Below are 12,558 nucleotides of genomic sequence, written 5' to 3' on the forward strand. Positions count from 1 at the left end.
CCCAAGTGTTCTCCGCCTCGGCTGCCACTAAACAACGTGGCGTCCTCATTGCATTCCACCGTACCCTTCCATTCACTCTCACAAAAGAAATTAAAGACCCCAAAGGTCGCTATATTATTTTAGTTGGTCATCTACAAGACGTGATGACCACTATAGTCTCTTATTACGCCCCCAATAACAATCCTAACCCATTCTTCAAACATCTCCTACAAGTAATACGAACACACAGTAAGGGTACCCTTTTTATATGCGGTGACTCCAACCAAGTGCTTCATCCGCACCTTGATAAATCCCCTTATACCCCTGAACAATTCTCCCCCTCTATATTATTCCGCAAACTATTCCAGCAAGCCTCACTATTAGACACATGGAGAGAATGTAACCCAACCAAGAAAAACTTTACGTTTTATTCATATCCACACAAATCCTTTTCAAGGATCGATCATATTTTTATACCTGTTGCATCCTCACCTACCCTACTCCACTCAAACATTGTTCCAATTACCTGGTCAGACCACTGTGCAGTGATCACAACTGTCTCTGCCCTGATCCCCCAGTCTAGAGACTGTACATGGTGTATAAATGAGGCATATTTAACTAACCAATCATACTGTATCGATATAGAACTGGCTCTTAAAGAATACATTAAACATAATTCCACTCCTGACATCTCACCAGTCCTATTATGGGAGGCACACAAACCCGTAATTAGAGGGACCTGCATATCTGTATCTACTCACCTCAAAAGAGATAAAAAACTTAGAATCCAGCAATTGGAAGCAGATTTTCACCGCCTTTTCCTCCAATTCCAATCCACTCCAACTGAACCTCATAGAATTTTGTTAGAAAAGACGAAAACAGAGTTGGACCTGCTCTTGGCAGAATCAGCAGACAAAGCCATTCGCAGGTCCAACCACACAATTTATAATAAAGCCAATAAGCCAGACACCTTCCTCGCATTGAGACTACGTCAACCGGAAAGAATGCACAATCCCATTAGACTCAAATTGGCCAAAGATAATTTCACGAGTAACCCAGTGAAGGTGCTTTCTGAATTCCGCAGAAAGCTAGCTGAACTATATACCCCAACACGTACCTTCTCGGCGACACAAGCTGAGGTATTGTTTCAAAACATTACTCTCCCGAGGTTGTCAGAGGCCAATAAAGAGTCTATGGAATCTCCCATCACGTCCGAAGAAGTCCTTATTGCTATAAAGTCTCTTAAACCACACAAAAGACCGGGCCCTGACGGTCTTTCTGCTTCATACTTTAAAAAATTTGCTCCCATCCTAGCCCCCCTTCTCACTAACACTTTTAACGCCCTCCTTAAACAACATTCCTTTGGTCGGGACACATTGACAGCCATTATCTCTATGATACCTAAGCCTAACTCAGACAATACTCTATGGTCAAATTACAGGCCTATTTCCCTACTCAATCTGGATATAAAGATTCTAGCCAAAATTATGGCGTTACGCCTTAACCCAATTATAGGTGGCCTCATACACAAAGACCAAGTAGGCTTCATTCCAAAACGCCAGGCCAGTGATAATATCCGTCGGGTCATCCTGCTCCAACACCTAGCTCGAACACGCCAAATCCCTATGCATCTCCTCTCTCTTGACATCCGTAAGGCATTTGACACTGTCTCTTGGCCTTACCTCCGCTATATACTACAAAGATGGGGATTTGGCCCCAACTTTCTGCAATGGGTAGACTCCCTTTACAACCAACCAAGAGCATATGTTAAATATTCAGGATACCGATCGGACTATTTTCAAATACAACGAGGCACAAGACAAGGGTGCCCCCTCTCCCCTCTAGTGTTCGCATTGGCGATCGAACCACTAGCAGCTCTCCTTAGAGCAAACCCAAATATTAAAGGCTTAGAGGTAGCCTCTACATCACACAAATTATGCCTATTTGCCGACGATGCACTACTATTTGTCACATCCCCACGAACCACACTCCCGAATCTAATTCACCTCCTAGATCAATTTGCGCTAATATCTGGATTGGAAGTCAACCAATCCAAGTCTAAGGCCCTCAATGTGTCCCTTCCACACTCAGAACTAGAACATCTACGAGAATTCTTCTCTTTCACCTGGTCTACAACCACAATTCCCTACCTAGGTATCAAGCTAACCAGCGACCCAAGCCACCTGTTTCGAGCCAACTACCTCCCAATGTTAAAACACATAACTAGTTTATTAGAATCTTGGCGCCCACTATGTATCTCATGGTTAGGCCGGATTGCGGCCGTAAAAATGTCCATGCTACCTAAATTACTTTATTTATATAGAGTCCTTCCGATCCCTATTCCTTTATACTACCACCGCATTATTCAGACAAAAGTGTCCAAATATATATGGGGCTCTACTAGACCTAGAGTAGCTAAAGCTATATTACTTCGTAGTAAACTCAAGGGAGGGCTGGGTCTGCCTAACTTCTTGGGATACTATCACGCAGCTCAGCTAGCCCAGATAACTCTATACCATGCAAAAAATGAAACTCCACTCTGGGTTAGTTTGGAAGCCATTGACCTTCACCCTCTCAAAGTGTTTAACATACTATGGCTGCCCCCCTCAACGCGAGGCCCAGTCAGTAACCCCGTCACAGCACACTCTCTTAAATTGTGGGACAAACTCCGAGGTCCATTTAAATTACAATCGGCCCATTCCCCGTTACTCTCATTCCTAGACCACCCAAAATTTTATCCGGCCCAAACCAATCCGGGATCATTTCAAATCTGGCTTAGGGCGGGACTATATCGTGTGCGCGATTTTACCACTGGATCTACCATTAAGACATTTACTTCGCTACAAAACAATGATGACATTCCCCCTACAGAACTATTTAGGTATTTACAGATAACCCACTTTATTCGTACAACTATAGGCACACATACCTCACTAGGTGATCTAACTATTTTCGAAGGAATCTGCAACTCGGACCCTCATGCTCCGGGACTGATTTCCCTCCTATATACCCATCTGACCTCTCCCCCAACCAACCTTCCCTCTTACGCTGTAAAGTGGTCCACAGACCTCTCATTAGATCTTGATGCAGAGGACTGGTCTGATATCTGGTCCAATACGAAAATATCATCCCACAATATAATGGCTCAAGAAGCGAACTACAAAGTACTCATGAGATGGTACCTAGTCCCGGCCAGGATCTCCAAATTCCTCCCAAGCTATCCCGATACCTGTTTTCGTGGCTGTAACGAAAGGGGTACCCATGTACATATTTGGTGGACGTGCCCAATAGTACAGGAATTTTGGGCTGCAATATTCCGTATGGCTTCCACCTTATTTCAACACCCCCTTGATCCAGATCCGGCTGTTGCATTGCTGAATCTAATCCCCTCGGATTTCACCAGATCCCAGACCCGCCTTCTCCTTCAGCTCACGACAGCAGCCAAACAGACGATTGCTAGGGCCTGGAAAACCCCAAAACTCACCCTAGCCGAAGTTACCAATAGGGTCACACAAGCTATGATCCATAGTAAAATAGAAGCAACAATCCTGGATAAAATTCCCCAACATCTTAAAATATGGAACTCCTGGGCCGAACACTTCTTACCCCCGGACTTCGACAAACAACTCCTCGAACCATGAATTGGTCGTAACAACATTAGACAGACTTAATGGTGCTTCTTTGGTTTATGCGGCCCTCCCGACCACTCCTCCCCTTTCCACTCCTTATTCCTAGTCTCTCCCTAACTATCCTATTCCTGTCACTATCCTCACTCTACATTTTCTTCCTTATGTCTCTCCTCCTGATACATCAATGGTAATGTTTTCTACAAAATCCGAAACAACTCCCAGATTTTGACTATGCATATACTCGCAGACGCTCAGTCCGAGCAAACAAGTAAAACATTACGTTTTTGTTATTATTTCAATACCTTTCTAGCTGTTATTCGAAACAGATATGTTACGTCCACAGTTATCTCTGCGAGGAATATCCTCTGGACATTATTTTTCTGATATATTCTTGTTACCCACTGTAATGCACATGTCGCAGAACAAAAACCTGTATACCTCTTACTACTACATGTCATACAAACATTGCCTGTTGTAATTTATGTATGCTTTTCAATAAAAAACTTTGAATACGAGAAAATATATCAAATCAAATCATTATTCAACCCAAAAAATGATGTCAAAACAATAACTCTAAGGCCAATAATAAATAACACGCTATCTCCTCCGATTCTGCAACATGGCTGACTAACGGCCGTTCAGAAACGAACTGAATACCGCAAAAAGAAAAGTGCGAAATGAAAAGTGTGAATCAACACTCACCAAACTTCTACTAACACAAAACTAGCAGAAGGAGCCCAAAGGGTGGCGCTAAAGAGCTGAAAAACAACGTAGTAGGTCACTACATTCGTAATTGTTGGCCAACAATTGTGAGGCCGTGTGTATGCAAGACAGGTTTGGGCCAATGCCCTTCGGACAAAAGTCCACGGTTTTGTTGGCCAACAATCCGATCGTGTGTTTGGGGTTTAGAATAAATCTGATGATATATGCTAGCAATAGGTGAGCATTATTCGAGCATGGCTGGTTTTGCCCCTGGTGTCAAAAGCTTCAAACTTAAATGTCTTAGTTTCTGGTATCCAAAAAGTAACCTACTGCTGTTCAAATTGCAACAAGACTCACTGTATCACCGTACTTCTCTACAGGAGCTAAGTACGGATGGACAAGATGCCCAACTGTGTCTCACCTGGGGTACATTATGAGGTGCGAGAACCATCGCCTGGCATCCAAACACAGACAAGAAAATGGATACTGAGAAGAGCAAAAGATTGCTTAACAGAAGTGTTACCAGAACAAAATATCCACCAGCCTGTAAAAACAAAAATGAACATTAGTAATGTAACATGCTAACATTATTGGCAAGCTGAAAGAAAACCTGTGCTGAGAAAAACTCTCAAAGTCTGCCTTTGCTGATGTATAGAAACCAGCTTTGGTCTGTAACCCAAAAATTCACAGAAAATTACTCATAGTGGTTAGGAACTATGGAGGTATGGCGTTTTAATGAAGTTTCTATGAACTCTAGCAGACATTAAAAAAAAATTACTAAAATTATTTACATTTTATTTTCTTACATACAGCTAAACCTGTCAAAAACTTCTCTTCAAGACCATTTTTTTCCATTTTCACTTTAAGATAAATGTACATTATCAACTTCACATAATAATCGCTCCCCTAAGAAAAAAAGAGTAGTACTGGAGTTTGTACATCAGAAGATCGCAAACGTTAATCAAAACACCAAATTAAGACCAAAATTATTTTAAGGTACGTCACCGTATAGTCTCCAAGAAAGCCATCAAATATGAAAGCTGGGATTGCATTAAGTTAACAAGTAAGACATATAACTAGGCTCAAAGTTTTATGTACATAATTGTGGAAAAAGAAAAAAAAAAGTATTTGTAACTATGCAATAGCATTAGTGTCAGGACTTGGGTCACCTGCTGGTGGCACTGTACTTTCCAGAGCGGAAAGTTGTGGTTCCAGTGTCAACTAGCGGGTGTCTCCCAGCAGCCAGAAGATCCCAGTAATTAGTCTCTGCCTGATGCTGGCTGCTGGGAGAGTCCCTCTTCTGCTAATACACTTGGCATCAATGTTCTGCTTTGCTGTGCTGTGCTAAGGCAGATGCCGCTGCCATCTTTCCTGGTCCTGCCTTCTGTACCCTTGCTGCCTTATATCTGCTCCCCTTGTTCCTGATCCCAGTCCTGGTTCCCCCTTCCTTGCATCTCTGGAATTCCCTGTGACCTGTGTTCCTCGTCTTGTATATATATAGTATTATAGTTAGGCTTCTTGTTACTTCTTGTTACTCATGTTTGCAGTGTTTCCGGTTTGCTTCTGTGTGGATGTATTTTTTTTTTTTTGCTATTAATAAATTGACTTTACTATATATAGTCTGGTTTCAGTTTCTAAATGTAGCCATGCAGCTCTAGTCATCCTTGCTGTTGATTCCTGACAATTACATTTAAAATGGTGTTGGCCATCAAATTATTGTTCTTTGTCACGTGTAGAGATACCGTATGAACGTACATAAATGTATGTTGTGTGTGTGTGGAGAATCCCACTCTATAATTACCTGCTATTAAAGGGAATCAGAACCCAAAAACAGCAATTTAATAGACTTCAGTTTTCCAGTCCTTAGATATGTTGGATTCATTAATTTTCTTTTTATCAGCCTTTTTTTCCTATATTGTCGCTTAGTGGTTTTGCCAATAATATACTTTTTGACCTAGGGTGACAACTGTGCAGTATCTATGAAAGAGCGGCGTTTCCAAATATAATACAGCAGGTGCCCTGAAATCCATTGAAGTTTTATTTAAATTACAGAAGATACCTAAAATGAAGCATCTGTATGCTAATGCCACGTACACACGAGCGGACTTTGCGGCAGACTTTGCCCGGCGGACTTTTCAACGGACTTTATGACGGACTTTCCGAATGAACGGACTTGCCTACACACAATCCACCAAAGTCCGTCGAATTCGTACGTGATGACGTACGACCGGACTAAAACAAGGAAGTTCATAGCCAGTAGCCAATAGCTGCCCTAGCGTGGCTTTTTGTCCGTCGAACTAGCATACAGATGAGCAAACTTTTCGACCGGACTCGAGTTCGACGGATAGATTTAAAACATGTTTCAAATCTAAGTCCGTCGAACTTTTGAGAAAACAAAGTCCGCTGGAGCCCACACACGATCGAATTGTCCGACGAAATCCTGTCCGCCGGGCAAAGTCTGCCGTAAAGTCCGCTCGTGTGTACGCGGCATAAGAGTAGGGATGAGCTGAACACCCCCCCGGTTCAGTTTGCAGCAGAACACGCGAACAGGCAAAAAATTTGTGCGAACACCATTAAAGTCTATGGGACACGAATGTTAAAAATCAAAAGTGCTAATTTTAATGGTTTATATGCAAGTTACTGCTATAAAAAGTGTTTGGGGACCCGGGTCCTGCCCCAGGGGACATGTGTCAATGCAAAAAAAAGTTTTAAAAATGTGCGGTTTTTCGGGAGCAGTGATTTTAATAATGCTTAAAGTGAAACAATAAAAATTAAATATTCCATTAAATATCCTGCCTGGAGGGTGTCCTTAGTATGCCTATAAAGTAGCGCATCTTTCCCATGTTTATAATGCCCCGTACACACGGTCGGATTTTCCAACGGAAAATGTGTGATAGGACCTTGTTGTCGGAAATTCCGACCGTGTGTAGGCTCCATCACACATTTTCCATCGGATTTTCCGACACACAAAGTTTGAGAGCAGGATATAAAATTTTCCGACAACAAAATCCGTTGTCGGAAATTCCGATCATGTGTACACAAATCCGACGGACAAAGTGCCACGCATGCTCAGAATAAATAAAGAGATGAAAGCTATTGGCCACTGCCCCGTTTATAGTCTCGACGTACGTGTTTTACATCACCGCATTCAGAACGATCGGATTTTCCGACAACTTTGTGTGACCGTGTGTATGCAAGACAAGTTTGAGCCAACATCCGTCGGAAAAAATCCTAGGATTTTGTTGTCGGAATGTCCGAACAAAGTCCGACCGTGTGTACAGGGCATAACTGTGCCACAGCAAAATGGCATTTCTAAAGTAGAAAAATGTAATTCAAAACTGCTTGCGGCTGTAATGTATTGTCAGATCCTGGCAATATAGATAAAAATACCAAAACAAATGGCATGGATGTCCCCCCCAAAATACATACCAGGCCCTTCAGGTCTGGTATGGATATTAAGGGGAACCCCGCACCCAAATTTTTTTTTAAATGGTGTGGTGGTCCCTCAGGCACTATATACTCTTAACAGCAGTATATATACTATATGGCCTGCCCTATATACTCTGCAGAAAATTGGGCCTTAGATGATGATGGTACCAGAACACTGTAAGTCCTCACAGTTACTCTTGTTGGACGCAGGAACGGGCCCTGCTGTGAAATATTATAACAAGTATTGTAATTGCATGCCCCTGTTAACCAGGGGCAGAAAAATTGGGCCTTTGGTTTTGATGGCGCCAGAAAACTGTAAGCCCTCATAGTTACTCTTGTTGGTCACAGGAACGGGCCCTGCTGTGAAATATTATATCAAAAATTGTAATTAAATGCCCCTGTTAAACAGGGGCAGAAAAATTGGGCCTTGAGTGGTGGTGGTGGTGGTTGTGGTGCAACAACACTGTAAACCCTCACAGATACTCGTTTTGGGTGCAGGAACGGCCCTGCAGTGAAATATATCAAAAAATGTAATTACATGCCCCTGTTAAACAGGGGCAGAATAATTGGGCCTTATGTGGTGGTGGTGGTTAGGGATGAGCCGAACACCCTCCTGGTTCACAGCAGAACATGCGAACAGGCAAAAAATTCAGCAGAACACACGAACACCGTAAAAGTCTATGGGACACGAACATGAATAATCACTCTGGTACCTGCTCTTCTGGCATTCAACAATGTAAAGATAGCCCTGCTTGGACAATCTAGGGCCTCCAGCCTTCCCCTCTCAAAAAACCAAGCCATCATGTGCAAATAGGCCGGGCATGGATGTAGAGTTGTCCCTCGCGATAGGAGATCTGGCCTGGGGGGCAGAGGAACTGGGTCCCTGGAAGCTAGGTTGCATCAGCAGGGGAAACCATGGCCTGTTTGACCAATATGGGACTATTGCCACTATCTCCGATTCTTCCCACCTGAGTCTCCACAGGAATCAGAGAATGACAGAAACCGGGGAAAAGGCATAGGCCCTGTGAAATCTCCACTGGTCCGTCAGAGCATCCACTCCGAAGGCCTGGGGACAACGACACCTTGTGTAGTACCTCTCAAGTTTGAAATTGCACGGGGGAGGCGAATAGGTCCACTTATGGGATGACTCCCAGGGACAGGACCCAATAGAAGACTTTGGTGTGGAGAGCCCATCCGTGAATAGCTTGTAGAGCACAGAACTCTGCCTGGAGCTCCAGAACATTCAAAACTATCCCTCAGGATGGAAAACTCCATTTGCCTTGGGCTAGTTCTGTCACGCAGAGAGTGCCCCAGCCTCTGTTGCTGGCATCTGTTGTGATCATAATCCAGGAAACAGGTGCTATGGAGTGACAGTTGAGGAGATTCTTCCGCTGCAGCCACCAAGGAAGCATCTCCTGCATGGACGGGGTTATGCGGACGGAATGATCTTGGGACCCCGGATCCCACTGCTGGAGGAAACCCTTCTGGAAAGTCCGCATTTTCCACTGTGACCATTTCACCATAGGTGTTGTGGCCACCAAGAAATTAACAGCAGGTCGTCCAAATAATGATGCAGACGTATACCTCTGATCCTGATTAGTGCCACAACAGCCAATAAGAGTTTTGAAAATACCCGAGGCGATGTCGTAAGCCCGATCGGGAGACAGGTAAACTGAAGGTGGACATGATCTACTTCAAAGCGAAGATATTTCTGGAACTCTTCTGCTATCGGGACATGGAAGTAGGCGTCCTTCAGATCTATGGACACAAGCCAGTCACCTGGCTGAATTGCCTGACGGATTGTGAATAGTGTCTCCATTTTGAATTTCTCTTTCTTGATGAAAGAATTAAAGTGGGTCAGGTCTATGACTGGCCTCCAGGAGCCATTCTTTTTCAGAACCATGAAGAGGGGCGAGTAGACACCTTGAAATCTTTTGCTGGTTGGAACTGGTATGGCAGCACCCTGAGCCACTAGAAAGTCCATGTATGACAGAAGGACTTGCTTTTTCTCTTCTGAGTGAGGCAAGATTGTGGGTACAAACCGGAGTGTGGGCGGCCTGCTGAACGTCCAGGCATGTCCTGTGGAGACCGTTTTTACGTTCCAATAATCTTTGATCGAGGCTGCACAGACGTGTTAAAAGTGGAGTAAACGAGCCCCGACTTGCTCCCCCTGGACAGGCCCTATATCAAAAGGACTTAGAGGCATCACGTCCATTGGAAGATGCTCCCTTTGAGGATTTTTGGCCAAAAGGTTGACTTCTCTTCCAGTTCTTCCTGAACTCATGGCCAGGTCTATAGTGGCGAGCGTCTCTTGCATGATCTGGATTTTGCCTGGGCTGAGCTCTTCTCTGACCTAGCAGGCGATGATCCTGGGGTAAGAATCCTGACTTGCCTCATGTGGCAGAGGTTATGACACTGTCTAGTTTGTTCCCAAAGAGAGAGGAGCCCTCAAAGGGAATTGTCATAAACAAGGTGTGACCAGAACTGTGTGGACTGCAAATAGAGTCACCCAAACACTTGTAAAGTGAAAAAGTAATATTTATTAAAAGGATAAATCATAAACAATAAAGCAAACCAGCAAACAACCACGGTGGTACACAAAAATAACTCTTTAAACCAAACGTGAGTACAGGATGAGATGTAATCATAAACGTAATCAACCCAGGGTCATACACAAGAGATCAGTCAGATTGAACAGGGATCAGAATGGGACAGGGAGAGGGCAACAGGAGGAAGGGATGAGTCTGCAAGACAGGGATCGATGCAGGGTTCAGGAACATGGGACACAAGGTACAGGATAACAGGTCACAGGAGGAACAGGTTCAGGAAAACAGGATCACAGATTCAGGTCAGAGCTCAAGGACAATACCAAGGCAAATGCATGAGCATCTGCCAGGTATAAATACACACCTCCTGCAATCAGTCTCAGGTGACGCCTGATTGCAGGAGATGATGTCGGCTCCAGACTGCTGGGAGACACCCGCTGGTGGACACCAGTACTGTGGCCCAAAGATCTGACAGTGCCACCAGCAGGTGAAACCTTTCCTGACAGGAATCCTGCACCACGCCTGCATAGAGGCAGGGTCGGCTACCCACGGGCGCAGCCACAAGGCATGCTTAGCCGTGACAGATGAGAGCATGACTCATGAAAGCAGGCGTATTATGTCAAGGGAAGCTTCCCCCAGAAAGGCTGATGCCAACTTTAGTTCAGGTACCAGTGAACTCCTGGCCATTTCTTCAGAGACGTTTCCCAAGGATGCATCCATGTCATCCATCCAGGTCTCCATCGCTTTGGACAGGGCTGCAAGGGCCAGGGCTGGTTTATAGGCCATACCTGCCGTAATGTAAATCTGTTTGAGGTAGGTATTGATCTTCCTCTCCAAGCCAATCCCTGAAGGAAACAGTGTCCTCCAGTAGAAGCGTAATGTGCCTTACCAATCTCATTAAGGCTGCGTCAATGAGTCGAGCCGACTCCTAGATGTTTCATATCCTCGCTCTTGAACGGATACATCTTTGCTATTTTAGTTAGCAGGGAATTCTTCCTCTCAATGCCACCCCATTTGTCTGTAATAATTTCGCCAAGTTCACCCAAGAAGGGGAAGTTTCGGAGTTCTTTCTTGAGGTGTTTGAAATACTTCCTCTGTTTGGAGGGTGCTTCCACTGGCTCTTCCTATCTCAAAGCTTCTTTGACTGCTTTGACCAACTGTGGTACTTGGGAAAAATCAAAACTCGCGCCAGGGTCATCCACCTCACTGTCTGAAGCTTCACTTAAGGAGTAGCTAGGATGAGAGGGACCTGGAGCCTCAAGATCGTCCCCCACAGGGGCTGAAGCTGTGTTGACAGAAGGGTTGAGGGTACAGCTGAAGTCTGTTCTATTTAGGGAATTCTGAACCACCCTTCTGACCAGTGCTTCCACTTGTTGGTCTCCACCTTCTCTTTTCCTCACAGCTTGAGTATAGCATGGCTCACAGTGGGATTTACCCTCGAGGGCCTGAGCCCCACATCCCCAGCAAGCTTTCTTTTCAGAGTGGCTGGAATGGCAGTGAGAGTGGTGCCCAGATGTGGCTTTGGCTGTGACGCCTAGACCTAGAGGATGATCTATGGCGTCTGGAACTTGACGAGAAATGACAGTGTTGTGACCTAGGATGGTCTTTGTCTTCGCGTGCTGTATGTTGGTGTTCAGACCTAGAAGGGCTGAGAGGAAAGGAAGAGCTAAAATGCTCCTGAATAACCCAAACAAACAGGCAGAAGGAAACCCAATCCTATATGTAGCATAAGGGTTGGCCACAGGGGGCGGTGACACATCCATGGCAAGGCAACTTGATAACGGAAAAGCAACCAATAATGGCCATGAGATATAAGGAGTGACAACAGACATGAGCCAGCAGCCAGGGAGCCTGCAGCATGAGCGCTTACCTTGGAACAGGAAAAAAGTACCTGGGGAAGGTGCCACATAAGCCCGCACACATCCCAAGGAATAGCTGTTTTGACAGCTGTTTAAATATGCTGCTGTTGATGACGTCACCATGCCCCAGAGCGCACCTGCGCTGGGACAAATGCCACCCAGCCATCTTGCTGGAACTGCGCACCTGCGAACCAAGCCTCATTCTCGATCACGGCTTGTGGCTGCGCAGACAAGCCCAGGGGACCCCGGAAGCGGCAGACTGGGACGCAGATGCACTCCAGCCGCTATGGCCTAAGATTGGAGCCTATAGAGAGAAACAAACCAACATAAACATACACTGCTGCCATATGTGAGCATTTATAGTTTACCACCATGGCACGACTTTGATCCGACCTGGAAGAAGGAGCTGTGCTG

At 44.9% G+C, this 12,558-nt stretch overlaps 1 protein-coding gene across 1 annotated transcript in view; it reads right to left on the minus strand.

The window, feature by feature from the left end:
- LOC141106731 (membrane-spanning 4-domains subfamily A member 4A-like) overlaps positions 1-12,558 on the minus strand; it is a 39,832-nt gene that overhangs the window by 12,487 nt on the left and 14,787 nt on the right. The window contains exon 5 of the mRNA XM_073597664.1: positions 4,732-4,854. Coding sequence (XP_073453765.1) covers positions 4,732-4,854 — 123 coding nt within the window. The remainder of the gene's footprint in view (positions 1-4,731; positions 4,855-12,558) is intronic.

This window comes from Aquarana catesbeiana, linkage group LG08 (assembly GCF_042186555.1).
Source record: "Aquarana catesbeiana isolate 2022-GZ linkage group LG08, ASM4218655v1, whole genome shotgun sequence".
Classification (NCBI taxonomy): domain Eukaryota; kingdom Metazoa; phylum Chordata; class Amphibia; order Anura; family Ranidae; genus Aquarana; species Aquarana catesbeiana.